Source organism: Chlamydomonas reinhardtii, chromosome 7, assembly GCF_000002595.2.
Source record: "Chlamydomonas reinhardtii strain CC-503 cw92 mt+ chromosome 7, whole genome shotgun sequence".
NCBI classification, from domain to species: Eukaryota; Viridiplantae; Chlorophyta; class Chlorophyceae; order Chlamydomonadales; family Chlamydomonadaceae; genus Chlamydomonas; species Chlamydomonas reinhardtii.
Genome location: NC_057010.1, coordinates 5,304,075 through 5,320,166, shown reverse-complemented (window position 1 = coordinate 5,320,166; position 16,092 = coordinate 5,304,075). Strand labels below are relative to the sequence as shown.

The 16,092-nt window shown below is 62.8% G+C and overlaps 4 protein-coding genes across 6 annotated transcripts; 3 read left to right on the top strand and 1 right to left on the bottom strand.

The window, feature by feature from the left end:
• Positions 1-42: 42 nt before the first annotated feature.
• Positions 43-3,935, top strand: CHLRE_07g349700v5 (uncharacterized protein). The gene is made up of 7 exons (XM_043064534.1): positions 43-206; positions 493-604; positions 981-1,095; positions 1,452-1,580; positions 2,052-2,158; positions 2,409-2,598; positions 2,805-3,935. The coding sequence occupies exons 1-7, from the start codon at positions 152-154 to the stop codon at positions 2,931-2,933; spliced, it is 837 nt and encodes a 278-aa protein (XP_042923102.1). The 5' UTR covers positions 43-151; the 3' UTR covers positions 2,934-3,935.
• Positions 3,936-4,872: 937 nt separating this feature from the next.
• On the top strand, positions 4,873-8,488 carry CHLRE_07g349650v5 (uncharacterized protein). Its single transcript, XM_043064533.1, has 7 exons — positions 4,873-5,121; positions 5,469-5,631; positions 5,930-6,067; positions 6,281-6,498; positions 6,817-7,157; positions 7,374-7,521; positions 7,790-8,488. Exons 1-7 carry the CDS (start codon positions 5,107-5,109, stop codon positions 7,961-7,963), a joined length of 1,197 nt encoding a protein of 398 aa, XP_042923101.1. The 5' UTR covers positions 4,873-5,106; the 3' UTR covers positions 7,964-8,488.
• Positions 8,489-9,492: 1,004 nt separating this feature from the next.
• Positions 9,493-11,897, top strand: CHLRE_07g349600v5 (uncharacterized protein). Its single transcript, XM_001692535.2, has 4 exons — positions 9,493-10,104; positions 10,320-10,447; positions 10,789-10,897; positions 11,184-11,897. Exons 1-4 carry the CDS (start codon positions 9,844-9,846, stop codon positions 11,250-11,252), a joined length of 567 nt encoding a protein of 188 aa, XP_001692587.2. The 5' UTR covers positions 9,493-9,843; the 3' UTR covers positions 11,253-11,897.
• A 23-nt stretch (positions 11,898-11,920) lies between these two features.
• On the bottom strand, positions 11,921-16,022 carry CHLRE_07g349540v5 (uncharacterized protein). 3 transcript variants are annotated; one of them, XM_043064531.1, is made up of 10 exons: positions 15,140-16,022; positions 14,718-14,873; positions 14,226-14,557; positions 13,794-14,017; positions 13,571-13,655; positions 13,292-13,331; positions 13,112-13,158; positions 12,753-12,914; positions 12,544-12,630; positions 11,921-12,385 (listed from the first exon to the last, which is right to left on the bottom strand). In XM_043064531.1, exons 1-10 carry the CDS (start codon positions 15,972-15,974, stop codon positions 12,167-12,169), a joined length of 2,187 nt encoding a protein of 728 aa, XP_042923099.1. In that variant the 5' UTR covers positions 15,975-16,022; the 3' UTR covers positions 11,921-12,166. The 3 variants fall into 3 exon arrangements, with proteins under 3 accessions (XP_042923099.1, XP_042923100.1, XP_001692470.2); XM_043064532.1 differs by lacking the exons at positions 14,226-14,557; positions 14,718-14,873; positions 15,140-16,022 and having other exon boundaries at positions 13,794-14,162; XM_001692418.2 differs by lacking the exons at positions 13,571-13,655; positions 13,794-14,017; positions 14,226-14,557; positions 14,718-14,873; positions 15,140-16,022 and having other exon boundaries at positions 13,112-13,332.
• Positions 16,023-16,092: the final 70 nt, after the last annotated feature.

Genomic DNA, 16,092 nt, shown 5'->3' with positions numbered 1-16,092 from the left:
TTAAAACCTGCCTCGCTGCACACTGCTTCTCTTTTGCTAAACTTGACATAATACCGGCTGAGTGTCCCCCGAGCGCCACCCTTTGAACATCAATCAACACCCTCAGCATTTCAATTTCGGGCCGGGACCACCAAGGGCCTTACACTCGATCATGATGCTTTCTCGCGCACCCAAAGCGTCTTTCGCGCCTGGAGCCCGGCCGCGAGGTGAGCGTTTCCTGCTACGGGTGTCTTGGTGCCAGTCGCTGCGTGTGCGGCTCCCAGCCCGACACGCCTTGACGCCAGCGCATAGCGTTCCCCAGCTGGCAGGAAACGCAGCCGGGCACCCCTCTTGCTTTCTTCTCACGTTCCGCGCATCCACCTGGGCCTCTACACACCCACCTTCACACCCACAGACACTGCCCCAGTCCTCCAGGAATCCTGCCCTCCTTTCCCTCCCATCCCCATTGCCCTCCATGCCGCTTCCCTCCGACCCCCCCTATCCCCCACGCAGCTGTGGCTCCCCGCAGCAACCGCGTGCGGGTGGTGCGGGTGGCCGCCACGCTGACTGACTTGGGCGAGGACGGCAAGATCCTGGTGGCGGGTGCCAGCGGCGGCTGCGGCAAGTGAGTCCTACTGCGCCTGCTGTTTGATGCCGGCGGGCCGAGACAGGAACGGCAGCCGGGACATGCTAGGACTTGTTAGCACAGTGATGGACAGGGTAGCGGGGAGGTGCGGGGCGCTACGTTAGGCGTGGAGCTAAGGGGTTGGCGGAGGGGTCACCGAGCACCGAGCACGGGTCATGAAACTATTTGTTCGAGAGGAGGTGGTGGAAACACAGCCGGCAGCGGCGGCTTGGCGAGCACTCTGCAGCGCTGGACACGTGCCACGGCATGCGGAGGAAGGCACACGCGCCCTGACACGGCCAAGCATAGTGCCTCTCCACTGACCCCGCCGCGGCTGCTGTTGCAATGCACGCCCTCGCGCCCACCCTCGTGACAGGCGCGTGGTGGACGTGCTGTCCTCCCGCGGCGTGCCGGTGCGGGCGCTGGTGCGGGACGTGTCCAAGGCCACCAGCGGCAGCGGCCTGCTGGCGGGCGTGGGCTCCACCACTGAGGTGTGTGTGTGGGGTGGGGTGTGAGTAGGTGGGTGGGTGGGTGGGTTGGCCGCCCATGTGGAGAATGGAGCGATCAACTCACAAGTATGTTGTGCCGACGTCGGGGGGGGGGGGTTGGCTCAGGGCCGGGCATGTGTGCAGTAGGTGTTGTGAAGTCGCGCGGCGGATAGCGACACGGTGGCTGGGTACGGAGTTCGGAAGCGGCGTGGGGCAGTAATGGCGGGACGGAGGGAGCCAGCCAAGGTCGGAGCCATTCCGTGCATCCCGCTCTTTCACCACCTTCCGTCAACCTCCCTCAACCTGTGCTTCACAGCCATCTCCCTCCCTCTCTCCCTGACTCTCCACACGCCTCTCAGGTGGTGCGCGGGGACGTGTTCCAGTACGCCAGCCTGCCGCCGGCGCTGGACGGCTGCGCCGCGGTGGTGTGCTGCACGGGCGCCAGCGACCCGCGCGACCCGCTGGGGCCCTTCAACGTGGACTTCCAGGTGGGCGGCGGGGTGGAAGGCGCGGAACAGCATGGGAGGGGGCGGGGGGCGGCCAGGTGGGCAAAGTGAAGGGCGCGGAGCAGCATAGGGGTATAGATGCCAGTCCAAACATAACCGAACCCAATGCAAAAGAGCGAGGCGGAGAGCGTGGCCTGTGCTTTGCCCCAGGGGGGCCGGCCGCGGCCGGGGGGAGTGGATGGGCCAGGTGCCGGGCCGGTTAGTCAGCCTCTAGTTACGGGGGGGGGGCTGAGGTGGTGTGGTGCGAGGGCCCGCTGGGCTGAGGTCGGCAGTGGGAGGACCCGTACTGGCGGCAATCGCCACGGGGCGGGATAGGTGGTTGCGCAGTGTGTAGGCAGACTGTGTCGAAGTGCGGGAATGCGGTGAGGGCGCGCCAGTCCGGCACGAAGCCTGAGTGTCACATGGTCCTGATACCACGCTGTGTCCCCGTCCCCACTCTTCCCACCTCCGCAGGGCACGCTGAACCTGATTGCGGCCGCCAAGCAGGCGGGAGTGAAGCATTTTGTGCTGGTGACCAGCATTGGCGCCGATGAGCTCATCAACCCGCTCAACCTGTTCTGGTAGGCCACTTGCAGGAATGAGGAGGCGGAGGAGGAACGGCAGTGGGAAGCAGGGGCGCTTACTAAGCTGAGCGTGGCTACATGGGAAGTCCGGGAGTTAGTCTTGCATTCAGGCTTTAGGCAAGAAGCGCACACAACCTCACACACACCCTGAGCATGCCCGCGCACAGACGTGCCAAACACTTACACCACCATGCTGCTACCTTCCCTCACTGAGTACCCTCACGCCCACCTCCTCTTCGCCAATCAGGGGCGTGCTGTTCTGGAAGAAGCGCGCGGAGGAGGAGCTGCAGCGCTCCGGCCTCACCTACACCATCGTGCGCCCCGGCGGCCTCAAGTCCAAGCTGGGCGACGGCGAGAGTGCCGGCAACGTGGTAATGGCGGCGCCCGGCACCTACGGCTTCCCGCCGCGCAAGTCCGGATCCATCCTGCGCACGCAGGTGCGTGTGCTCGTTCGCGTGTATGCGTTGCGGCAGGGGCGGGTGCGCCTCCTAGCGGTGAGCTTGTGTTGCATGAGGTCCTTGCGTGCCATGAGTAGGTGCTGCCTGCTACATCATCCACAGACTGACACGGACCCTCCCTTACACGGCCTACCTGTGTGTGTGTGTGTGTGTGTGTGTGTGTGTGTGTGCGTGTGTATTCGCAGGTGGCGGAGGTGTGTGTTGCGGCGCTGACGGAGCCGGCCGCCGCCAACAAGGTGGTGGAGGTTATTGCGGAGAAAGACGCGCCCGCCAAGGCCTGGGCCGACCTGTTCTCTGCCGTCAACTGGTTCTAGGCGCGCTCAGTCTGCTAACACTAATGGAGTCATCGGGGCTGCGTTGGCTCGTGCTAGCTGACGCTGGCTGATGGGCTGTTCCTGCTTACGGAAGCTGTGAATGCGGGATCTTTCATAGCGCAAAGAGCCAACTTTTGTGAGCGGCACTGGTCAATATGGGTGAGAGAGCAAGCACGGAGGGAGCTGCACATATGAGAGACGGGGAGGAAGGGGGGTGCGACCCGTCGACGACAGGAATCAAGCGCGGTGCCCGCAGTGGCTTTGGGGCCCTGCGGTGTTACGTCTGTCACAGATGCACCGCTGCTTCTGCGGGAATTGACGCTGCGACTGTTAGCCATCTGCTTTTGCGTACATTGCATGTCCATACGATAAATTCATGCCTGTGTATGCGGTAATGCGCGATGCGGCCATACTGAGATGAGAGTGAGAGAGCCCTGTGGTAGATATCTGTGCTGTCGGCCATTGCCGAAGGTGACACACCATCAAGAGACGGGTGTTAATAGGGTGATAACAATCAGCTGTTGCTCAGTTGCTATTGAGTCGTGTAAGACGCGCTGAGCGTGTGAGCACCCCTGCGTGTGAGAGTCTGGGGCTTCGAGAGAGTGGTGTGGTTGCCATATGGATGCGGATGTTACAGAGGGGACAGTCCCAGCTCCCGAAGACGCCGAGCCATCACATGCTATCAGGGCCCAACCCCGACTTTGCTGCAAACCCTCCCGCGGGCAAAGACCGTGTGACCATATGCAGCCGCCTGCACCGGTTGTCTTTTGTTTGTGAATATTTCATGGCATGTCTGGCCTGCCGTACGAGACACTTGCATCATTGTATTCTTTTCCAAAGTCCGCCAAAAGACACGGTCACTAGGCACCGCGGACATGTAACAAATGCTATGTGCGGTGCTCATAGTCTCAGGGCCATGCAAGGCCTTAGGGATACTTCCGAGCAGCGATGCGTCTTGCGTTTCTGCAGGCCCCCATCTGCTACATGTAATCAGACCTTGGGCGCCATTGTACCGCAGGCTGCCTGCGGCCTGCAGGCTGCAGCCTGTCTTTATGCTTGTCAGCTGCTGTAATTGTGTCGCAGTGTCCGCGCCTGAGCAGGCGAATAGCCCAGCCAGCACGTCTATTGCCTGCCGCGATTAGCCACGCCGCTACTCACCCCCTTGGTAAGGTGCACGCCGGCACGATACTGGCTCGAGTTTTGGCCTCGGGCCACTCCTGACCCAGCACACAATCCGACAATCGTGATGCTCACTGGCGCACTCAAGGCGTCATCTGTGCCTGGAGCCGGGTGGCGGGGTCAGCGGCGGCGGTAGCGGGGGCTGAGTGATCGATTGGAGTGCAAGGGCGTCCTGCGGCCCGTTTCTGCAACAGCAGTCTGACACGCCCTGCGTCCCGCCAGCACATAGCGAGGGCGACGCGGGGAACTTAAGGGGAAAGGCAGGAGAAATGCAGGGGAAAGACTAGGAACGGCCCGCGGAGCTGCTAGGTCACGGTTTGGCATGGTGGCTTTTGGCGTGAGCTGGGAGGGCCGCAGGTGTGTCCGTGCTGAAGCGGGAGAGGCGCGCCAGTTGGGCACGCCCAGTTTCCTTAATGTGCGGCCCCAGCCACAAACGGCTGCCATGTAGATTCGCTGAAACGTCTCATCGGCGCAGAGCACGCCCCAGCTGCCCGCGGAAAGCGAGGCAGGGAACGGCAGGGAACGGCAGGGGAAAGTCCGCACCGCCCCAGGCGCACGCAAGGGCACGGTGTGGCGGCCTTGGTGGCTTGTGGTGTGCACCCCTCGCAACCGGCAGCGGCAGTCTTGACCGTGGCACAAGCGCCAGCTCGGGATGTCGATGGCCCGGCTTGCCGTGACATCAGCGGTGACCGGTGGGCACCAACCGTCTTCGCCGCGTCACAATCGCGCCGCGCCTCCAGCGCCTGCATATTCTAGAGGAGTACTACACAAAACACTTACTTTCTTCGAAGTGCTGTGTGTTTTAAAACTGTGCTGACTCCGAGCGTGACGCAGCATGATGGAGTTCCCGCCTTTCTTTGTGAAGCTGCTCTTGCTGGAGCTAGCAGTTCTTGGAGCTGTAATATATAGTGCGTTAGCGGTAAAGCCTCAAAGGCCTGGATGGCCGCGGTTTCTCTCAGCAATTCCGGCCTTTGTGGTCTTCGGACTGAGTCCTATGCTGGTTCAAGAGGTGAGTGGAATCAGATGGATGCTCAAGCCTTCGGAAAGAGAATGGGACCAGCTGAACAAGCCCGCTGCAAGGCGGGTGTCCGTTCGTGCCGCCCGCAAGCTTACCCGTGCACACGTGGATGCTACGGCAAGGGAAGCCTGGAGGACGCAGTGAAGCAGCCCGGCTTTGCATGTAGACGCTGCATCAGCGATTGACTAAGCCTGCAGGGCGGCTCTCAGCGGCCCAGGCGGCACAGACGGGTTGCCGCTGCGGCGCTGCCACCCATCCACGAGTCTCCCTGCGCGACCTCCCTGCTCGCCTCCCGCACCACTTGTCCCATTCTCCCAAACGCTTTTTGCCCCCTGCAGAGCATGGTGCTGTCTGGCTGTGTGGGTCTGACGGTCATGTGGGTCGCCAACTTCAAACTGCTGGCCTACACCGGCAACCGCGGCGCGCTGGCGCACCCGGACGTGCAGGCCAGCGTGCTGGTGTGGGCGGCGCTGCTGGTGCTGCCCTTCTTCCCGGCCAAGAGTAAGTTGTGCAGAAAGGAGGTGGAAAGTTGTTTTCAACATTCAATGTTGAAGTTTGTGTTGCAAGTTAAAGGAGCAGTAGGGAGCGTGGAGGGTATGATAGGGCGAGAGGGGTGGGGCATGTGGGGAGGGGTGCTTTGTTGGGAAGGCTGGCTTTGCGCATGCAGGTCCGATGGGCAGGACTGGCAGTGCGCAAGGCTGCCCGAGTGCTGCACTGTTGCCAACCCTGGATGGTGTTGCCAGACTTGCCACGTCCCACAAGTGTCGCGCCCACCCGCACCCCACCCGCTCATACACAGGCGGCCGCGCCCCGGCGAGCAGCAGCAGTGGCGTGGCGGCTCTAGGGGTGCTGCTGAAGCTGGGCGTGTGGCTGGGTCTGAATGTGGTGCTGCTGGCGCCACAGGGCGTGCCGCCCGTAGCGCGGCACGTGTGCTACGGTGCGTGCTGACTCACAACATACCATTTCCAAATCAATCGAGAAGCGCGGAACGCAAATAGCCGGATAGCTTTCAGTGATGACTCATGTCGTCCATCATTTATCCGGCGAGTCGAACCACCTCCACTCTCCTCTCAAGTTCCCTCCAAAGCCTCCACCCACTCTCACTTTTCTCATCTCACTAGTCTTTCTCTTCTGCGGGCCCACGCTGCAGCGGTGTACATGTGGATGTTCGTGTCGCTGTGCCTGGACGCCGCCATGCCGTTGAGCGGGGCGCTGCTGGGGGCGGGGCAGCGCGGCGGTGGCCTGGCGCTACAGCCGGCCATGGACGGGCCCTACGCCGCCACCAGCGTGCGCGAGTTCTGGGGCCGCCGCTACAACCAGATCGTGTCGGCCACGCTGTTGGAGACCGTGTACAAGCCCATCGTGCAGGTGGGGGTGGGCTCGAGGGACGGGGGAAGGGCGTTGTGGGGAATTGAAGCTAAGTTGAAGGCTACATGGCTTGGGTGCAATGCAGACGTGTGGCGGCGGCATGCGCGGTCGACGTGCGTTGCGTGCCGTGTGGCCAGTAAAGTGTGTGGGCCGGGGCGGATTGGTGTACCGCCAAGAGTAGACTGGGCGGAGCTGGTTGTCCTGGTCCGTCAACAGGCCACGCTACGTGCGTTGCCCGTTCGCCAATGCTTGCCCGGAATGTGCGCTGAGGGTCAGTGCACCATTTCACCGTTTGCATGCATGTCGTGCTCTGCCCAGGGCAAGTGGGTAGCGCCAGCAGCGATAGCACCAGCGCCGGCACCCACAGTGCCTGCACCCGCTAGGCCCGTTGCCGGAGCGGACACGCCAGCCAACGGCAACGGCATCGGAACCGGCAGCGGCGAGGGCAAGGCGGCGCACAATGGCGCCGCTGCTGGCGCCGGCGTCGCTGTTCGCGCGGGGCCAAAGGCCGCGGCGCCGGCGCCTGGCCATGCCGGCAGCAGCAGCAACAGCAACAGCTCGGGTGCTAGCGGCCGGCCTCGCACACCCATGCCTGTGATGCTGGCAGCGATGGGCGTGTCTTTCTTCATCAGCGGCGTCATGCACGAGATCTGCATTGCGTGAGTGGGGTGGAACTGGCTGAAGGAGGGAGGTGGAGGGTGCAGAGAAAGAAAGCGTGCGCGTAAGGTTAAGAGAGCGGCCAGCCCCAGGTCAAGGCCCGGTCGATGCCGTGCTTCAGGAACGAACGGCGACCAACCCTTGCTATGCACGGCCAGTGACCAGTGCCGCTTCCTTGTTCTCAATGTGTACCGTATTTGTGTGCATGTATCTGGCAGGTTCATGTGCGGCGGGCAGCTGGAGGGCAGCTACCGCATGCTGGGCTTCTTCCTGGTGCAGCCGCTGATGATCCTGGTGCAGGACACAGCCACAGCGGTGCTGATGCCCAAGGCCTTCCGGGAAAGCACGCCGGGCCGGCTGCTGCAGGTGCGTGCGGGGGCACACCCGTGCGCATGGGATGATGCGGGGCAGGCAAGGGGGTTCTGTGGATGGTGGCACGCGCTGGCACGATGTGTGCTAGGCAATTGTTAGGTAAGTGTCCTTTGTGTCGTGTGGCCAAAACCTGCTATTGCGCCTACATTTGCTAGGCACCAGTGCCAATAGACACAGCTCTGCCACCGCGCCTCCTTGCCTTGCCCTGTCCACATGATTTCGCTGCTCTCTGCCCCCTTGCCTCGTGCCACTTCCCATCCAGACGGTGGTGACGCTGGCCATGGTGCTGGCCAGTGCGGAGCTCTTCTGGGCGGCACTGGAGAGCTGCCGCATCGACGAGCGCGGGCTGCAGGAGGTGGTGGGGGCCATGCAGCAACTGGCGGCGGCGGCGGCACGGGCGGGGCTCCTGCCAGCGGGGGGCAGGGAGGAGCTGTGAGGCGTCGGGACTGGGTGAGGCAGGGTGAGGCAGGGTGAGGGACGCTGAGGCGGTATGTGGCGCCGGCACACGCGGGGTGCGTGCGGAGAGCGCTGTAAGTATACCGGTGTGGTCGTGGTCGGACACGATTGGAAGAATTCTGTTACGCAGCACTTTGTGCGGTTTTGTACCGAGAACGGTGTGTGGATTGAGCTGAGGACCTGCCACCGCCTGATGCACGGCGGTGGCGGCTGAGTTGTACGAGTATGCACAGATTGTACAACACGATATAACACTTTTTGACTGTGACAGTGTTAGGACATTGCGTTCGCATACCCTAGTATGGGTACAGGAATGCCCGCAACGTGTGCTAAGACTCCTGCGAGGATGGTGAATGTGAACCGGAGCGTGAAGTGGTGGAGCGGCATGCGACACGGTGGACAAGGGAGAGCAGAGTGTGGATTACGGCAGACCTCAGACTTCCGTTTGCGTTTGTTGGCGTCGACGGATGGAGCCGGCGGGACTGGGTTGGAAATTGTACTGGGGGGTGGTTCGTGCGTGCGGGTAGCATGAACACAATTGTGATTGTTTCCCGCTGATTACCGTGCGCCCTGCGACTGGCAAATGCGTTTTCATCATACCTGCCTACATTATAGCTTTGCAGCTTACACGTTCTCACGTTCAAGCAAACCGCACCACACGCCGCGTTCCCGCGCCCAACTTCTGCATTTTTCTGACCTCGACCCTCGTGCAGCCACCGGTAGCCATGATTTACGACGTGAACTCGCACCTGTTCCGGCAATTCCTGGCTGTCAGCGGCGCGGGCAACGCTGGCGCCGCCAGGTAAGCAAGAATTCCAAAGCCTGGGGCGCTTGAAACGCAGCAGGACAAGCATTTTATTATGTCATGACAAATATCGCACGTTTGGCGAGCTCAGGACTCCCAACAGTGGCCAAACACCGGAACCGCGACGGCCGCTGACATGCTTTGCTCTGTTCTGGCGTTGCACAGGGCTACCATGCGCCGGGCACCAGGGGAAAAGAAGTCTGAGAACAAGCACGCTTTCATCGAGTAAGAAGGTGGACTGCGAAGGGGCTTCTGACCTGGCGAACTCTTGTGCTGAGGAGTTTACGCGCTTTAATTGTTGGATCTGGGGCTGGAGACTACATGCATACAGTGACAGATGGCAGCGCGCTGTTTGGCTGCAAGGGACGAGGGCTAGAGTGCCGAAATGGTGCCGACGCGGCAGTGTCTGTTTGACGAGAAACGAGCCGTAGGTTCCGTGGTTTGCCTTGCCACATGCGTGGTGAGCTGGTGTGCTTGCGAAAGGCTGCACGAAGTGGTTGCAAAGGGCTTTCTTCTGGAAGGCCACAGCTGGAAGGACTGTCGGGGAAGCCGCTGTAGCAGCGGCAATACGTGTAACGATGCAGGATGCCGCAAACAGACCAACTACCGACAAGAGGAGGGGCGGGTTCTTGCTCATACTTTCGGGCAGGATGCATCTGGGATTTGCAGCTCCGGCGTGGAGCCCGAATTCTGAGCAGCGGATAGCATATCTTTAGAGCGCAGCGACAGCATCTATCGCTTGCGCAGCAAGGGAGCTACGCGGCCGATTGCGTGCATGAAGCCTAGTCAGAGAGTTCCTGGACTATTGTTCAGCTGTGTTACTGTTAAAAGCAGCCCGACTGCAGCCCAAATACGTCACGCATCTTGCCTTGCAAACAACCCAACCTGAGTGTTGCCATAAAATCGTGACCCTCATCGCGGAGCCTGTAGAGCTAAGGAGTTGGGTTCAACGTACGTAGCAATAGCAGCTTCAAGTCTTAAAGAGCTTAAGAGAGGCGCCCGCGTCATCCACCGCATACGAGCACCGCCTATACAACCTCGCCGAGACCCTCGCAATGCTCAGCCGCGCAGCTTTGCGAGCCGCCGCGCTAGCGGAGCGCGTGGTCAGTGGTTCCTTGGCGCAATCCGCGAGTCAAGCGATTAGCGGCCTACAAGGAGTCGGCCTAGCAGGGGCGTCGGCCCAGTGGTTGCAACGTGGGCTCGCCCACGCCTGGGCCGGCAGCAGCGCCCCGGTGCTCCGGTTATTCAGCTCGGCTGCATCTCCGGAGCTGCAGCAGGAGGCGCAGGGGTTAGTCATCCATCCGTCGGCAGCTGCTGTAAGTGTGCGGGGGTGGGTGTTGCCAAGCGTGGCTGGGAGTGGGGCTGTGTGGTGTGGCCTTGTGCCTAGGGGCTGCAGGCCCCTGCCTGAGGCCGTTACACGGAACGCTCCGCCCTTTACCATATCTGATACCATCTACCAGACGCACATTGGCATCATGTGTCCTCCCCTCCCGCCCCCTCCCGCGCCTCGCTCCCCCGCCTCCCCCTCCAGCGGCTGCGTGAGTTGCAGGCAGAGAAGCCGGGGGAGCCGCTGGTGCTGCGCATCGAGGTGGAGGGCGGCGGCTGCTCGGGCTTCCAGTACAAGTTCAAACTGGACGGCGCGGTGCAGGAGGGGGACGTGTGAGTGGGGCGCAGGAGGGAGACGTGTGAGTGGGGGGCAGGGGGGGGGGGGGGCAGGAGATGGCAGGAGCAGGAGGAGGCGGGGCGGGAGGGGGCGGGGGCAGGAGGAGGCGGGGCGGGAGGGGGCGGGGGCAGGAGGAGCGGGAGCAGGAGGGGGCGGGGGCAGGAGGGGCCGGGGGAGGAGGAGAGGAGCTTAGCAGAAGGAAAGGCGGATGTTTGGGGCGTGTGACTCGGGGCCCGGCTAGGTGGGGTTAGGGCTGGGGCGTGCGTTCCATGGGCATCCATCCACGCTCTGACGCGACAATGCCTCGGGTGCCGCGTATGACGCTGTCGCCTGACAGGGTGTACGAGACTGAAGGCGGGAGGGTGGCCTGCGACACGATATCGTTGGAGTTCCTGCGGGGGGCCACCCTGGAGTTTGAGGACACGCTCATGCGGGCGGCGTTCACGGTGGGTGCTGGGGAGGGTGCTGGGGAGGAGGGTGCTGAGGGTGCCGACTGGCGAGAGGGGTGTAGGCAGGCATGAGACCACCACGTCCTTGGTCCTGCAGCTCTCGCCGGGGCACCGGCACCGGGTGGGCGGCGCAGCTTCCCAGGGCTGCTAATTGCGGGTCTTGATGTGCGGTGCAGTGGCCTTGTCACGAGTGATAGGTGACCGCGTGCCCGTGTCGTACGTCGTGACGCGAGGTGCTGTCCCCCTTGGTGCCCGATTGCCCGCGCGGCACCTCACCCCACAGATCTCCAAGAACCCCAACGCTGAGGCCTCGTGTGGCTGCGGCAGCTCCTTCGCGGCCAAGATGAAATGATGGGCGCCGCGGACTGGGGCGCCCTGGAGGCGGTGGCACTGGCGCTGCTCCGGCGGGACAGCGGCCAGCAGCGGGTGGGCTGGAGGCGGAGCGATGGGGCTGGGGAGCTGGCGCCCGCGCTGCGGCTGGAAGTAGCAGCAGCAGCAGCAGCCGCAGCAGGTGCTGGCTGTGAGGCTGTAGCGGGAGGAAGGCAGGCGGTAGGCGATGCGGTCGCAGAGGAAGACCTCGTGAAGCAAAGGAAGGGTAAGGGTGGCTGCGCAAACGGCTTGTGCAGATGTGAAAATGCACCCGGCATTCTTCAGGACGTGTGGGGGCAACCGGGGGGCTGGCGCGGTGGTGTGCTGCATCTACTACTGTGTGGGGTGGAGTGCAGGACGCAGCCGCACGTGGCCCGAAGCGTCGGCCCCGACGGAGTGCTTTGCATGTGCCATAGAGCTTATGCTGGTATTAGGATCATCGCTGTTATGGTTTCGCCTTTAGTGTGGGGACTGCGTTGTTGGCAGGATGTTTGGCGGTGCGCGGGCACGAGGATGCTGCCACCATGCCATTTCGTGACTAAGCCATGGATGACACGCGGTTTGGCCATGGAACTCAGGGACTGCACTAATACAAGCATGCAAGTCAGGCCTGTAAAGCATCTTGCGGTTCATCACTGCCGTCTCGCAAGCATTCTGACTTCTGAAGGCCCACTTTGCATCAGCCGCCCTCAGCTCCATACATCACCTAGCTCCCTGGCTTCATGCCGCAGCAACAACAGGTGTGACACTCGGCAAACAACAGCTGCCAGCCGTTCCGAAATCTTAAGCGCGGGGGGTACTTCATACCCCCCTCCACGCACGCATGCTCGGACCTGCTACCACGTCTGCGCCCTGTACAGCACTCATGCCCTCGGCGCGCCTACATCAGAGGCCTACCTAAACGCCGCCGCGCTCCGGCCGCGGCAGGGCCTGCACCGCCATGCCCTCCAGCCGCTGCACCACCTCACTCATGCTGGGCCGCGCCGCCGGGTCGGCCTGCACGCAGTCGGACACCAGCTGGCGCACATCCGTGCTGTCCGTGCGCGTGTGCCGCAGGATGTGGCGCCGCAGGTGCTCCGGGCCCAGGCGCTGCGGTGACGTCCGCACAATGTAGACCTGCACGTGACATGGAGCGCGCGTTGGCAATAACCTGATTAATGTGCATCGGGCATGTTGCTGGGTGCTTTACCCAGTATCGGGCAGTGAAGAGGCGGCGCGAGCGGAGGGGCCGACACGCACGCACACACGCACGGGGGCGCGGGGGGCTGCCTCACCGTGCTCGAGTCCATGCTAGGAAAGGGGGTGGCGCCGCGCCACCCCGCCAGCTGCGAAAGCATGATGCCCCAGGTCCACACATCCGCCTGCGCACGAACAGTCACAACGCGCGCGTTCACAGTCATGCAGTAGGATAGCATTGCAGTGCCGAACGTGAGGGCCCTCACAACAGAAAGTCGCGCGGGCTGGTACGGGCTGGTGCGCTTGCCTTGCCGCTGTAAGGCCAGCAGTTGACCAGCTCTGGAGCCGACCAGAAGGGGTTGCCACCCTGGTCGCCCCCAAAGCTCTCGTCTTGCAGCGGCGCCCAGCCCACACCGGCGCCTTTGTTTGTGGCCGGTGAGGCGATAGCGCTCAGGCCGAAGTCGCATATCTGTGAGGGTGTGTGATGGGACAGGGTTTAGGCAGGCATATCTGTGAGGAGTGCGTTCCTTTTGTGGCGTGCACGTTACGACACAGAGGCGGTGTCACACGCACCTCGCTTTACCGGCCACTTCCCGAGCGCCCTTAACCCCCAAGCAACGCCCCTTGTCCCAGTACCTCTGACGCTCACACAACAGACATCCTTGCCTTGACCCCGCCGGTGGAATCCAGGAGCACATTGTCAATCTTGAGGTCTGCACGAGGGTAAGACACCAGCACGATTACCGTATTCGCGGCCATAGGGTGCAGCTGATGCCGTGATAGGGTTTCGCTAGCTACAACCCAATATGCCGTGATCGGTTTTCGCTAGCTACAACCCAATCGCACCTTTGTGCACGACCCCGTGCTCATGCATAAAGGCAAGACCCTGTAGGAATGACAAGTGTTAAGGAGGAGAGCGCATGCATTGAAAGTGAGGCCGTCGTCTCCCCCTATTTCAGGAGGCACGCGGATGTTGGCAGATGGTCGGTCGTCACGCACACGCACACGCACACGCACACGCACACGCACACGCACACGCACACGCACACGCACACGCACACGCACACGCACACGCACACGCACACGCACACGCACACGCACACGCACACGCACACGCACACGCACCTGGGCCAACTCCCGCGCCACACGGAACCGGTCTGCAGCAGTCAGCTTGGCAAGGGCCGCCTCATCGCTCAGTGCCGTGACACACCTGAAGCAACGTATGTTAATATGAGTGTTTACACGACTTGCATGAGCTGCTGTTGTCGGTGTGCATGCACTGATGCTGTCACTCACGTGAATAATTCGATGAAATGCAGCCCGCTTCCCATCCATGCCTCCCACGCACCTGCCCAGCACCAGCGCCTGCGCTCCATCACGCCGCGTGACCACCCCTTTGAAGTCCAGCACGTGCGAGGCCCCGCCAGCACCGCTCATACTGCCGCCGCAGCAGTCAGCCTCCACCGCTGTCGCCGCAGCCGCGAGCCGCGCCAGCGCTTGCAACTCCTGCTGCTGCGCGATGAAGTTGATGGCGTACTCCTCCGTGTGCAGCTTGGGCACCTTGATGGCGACCTGTATGTTGTGGCCGTGGTAGGTGCGTGGGCAGGTCACCGCAGATGCACGCGTGTGGTGGTGACGCATGCACCTGACCCTTGCGTGGCGAAGAGCAAAGTTGCAAGGGCAACCAGATAGAAGGAAAGGGTGCAAAGGTGTCATCAGGGGTAGGTGTCATTTGTGTCCAGACCGCAGCTCGCGCCTACACTGCCACACATGCACTCACTGGCTGGGCCCGGTAGCTGCCGGCGTGCACCACTGCGTACGAACCACTGCCCAGCATCTTGCCCCAGACCAGCTGCCGGGGCTCCAGCTCCGGACAGCCTTCCGGCGGCAGCTGAAGCCGCCTGCTGCGCTGCGGCAGTAGCAGCTGGGGCGGGCCAGCCGCTAAAGCATCGCCACAGCCCAGCTTTGCCGGTGTCGCCGCCGTGGCTGCAGCTCCAGCGGAAGACATCTCCACGATGGAGGCGGCGGCGGCGTTGATCTGCTTGCGCACCTTCCTCTGCGCGTGGTGCTCCACACGCCGGCCCTGTTTGTCCACGAGCGCTGGGTCGAGCCCTGCCAGACAAGGCAGCGTGCAAGGTGGGTAGGTAAGCTCTCAAGTTGTCATGGTCTCCCGCCGTGTGGGACGGCACAGCTGCACAAACATACGCGCGGGCTTCCTGCGTGCGCGCACGCACGAAGGCACAAGTGCATGGGAGAGCTGATCATGACGCACCCTGCTCCAGCAGCCACCTGGCCGCCTCCACGTTGCCTGCCGCCGCCGCCCGCATCAGCAGCGACCGGCCCTGCTCGTCCAGCACGTGCAGGTCGGCGCCGTAGCGCTGCAGCAGAGCCAGGCAGCCGACTGCTTCGGCTCCTTTGGCACTCTCGACTGCGAGTTGGCGTCAAACACACAGGCACATAAAAGGCAGCAGCATACAAGTGATGTTGAGAACACAATGTGGTTTGGCACGGGCGTGTGCGCTCCTACTACTGCAGCCGCTGGCCTCGCTCTGGCTGCAGGGCGGCAGGCCCCCCACAGAACTAATAATAACCCATCCACACCCATCACCATACCGTACATGCGTGGTCGTCTCACTCGCAACATCGATCCATCGGGTGGTCTCAGGCCTTCGCTGATGAGTCGTCATTACCTACCGATATACATGCTCGGCGTGTGGCCGTCGTGCGTGACAGTGTCCGCGTGGGCTCCCGCCTGCAGGAGCCACTCCACAACGCGCTTCTTGTCGGGGGCCGGCGGGGCCTCCTTAGCATGGCGGCGCAAAACGTTGCTGCAAGCCCAATGCAGCGGCGTCCGCCCCTCAAAGTCCTGAGCATCCGGGTGCATAAACTCATTGCTGCCGTCATCGTCCCCCTCCCCGTCGCGGTCGCTGCCGTAATCCCCCCATTCCGCCTCCCACTCCGTGGCAGCCGCCGGCAGGAAGCCCCACTGCTGCAGCATGCGCCGCACATCCTCCTGCATCCCCGCGCCAGCAGCCAGGTGCAGGGGGCTGATGTCCTTCTGCAAGCATTTGCTGATCATGCGCTGCTTTTGCAGCTCCTCAAAAGGGTCCACAAAGGCGTCCGAAAAGGAGTGCGCGAACGATGCGAAGGGGTTCGCCAAAGGGCCCAGGCCTCCGCCCAGCTGCTGCAGCAGCACAAGCTCTGGGGGCAGCGACTGGTTAGGCCGATTTGAAAACCCGTGCACGGATGGCTCCCTGAACCCGGGGGCTGCATCCATGCCGCCGTTCACCCTCGGCAGCAGCTGGGGTCGGGCGCCCGACACGGTTGCCTCGCCTCCACTTCCGCGGCCGCCCCCGCCATCGCGGCGCTGCTGTCGCTGCTTTTTGGCCTTGCCAGCCACCACACAGACGGCGCTCAGGCGCGGTGCCGGCGCAGGGCGCAGCGGCGGCAACGCATGCAGCGAGCGCCCTTGCTGCAGCAGGTGCATGGAGTGCTGCTGCGCGGAGCCGCAACGACCGCAGCTAAGCATGCTGCTGCGCAGAAGCATGGCCTGAATCAATGGTTGCAGTGGAAACAGAATAGCACCAGCACCAGGACGGCTTTACAGATGTAAGGTTGTGTCCGGCAGGCCCGCCGTGAACCTCACG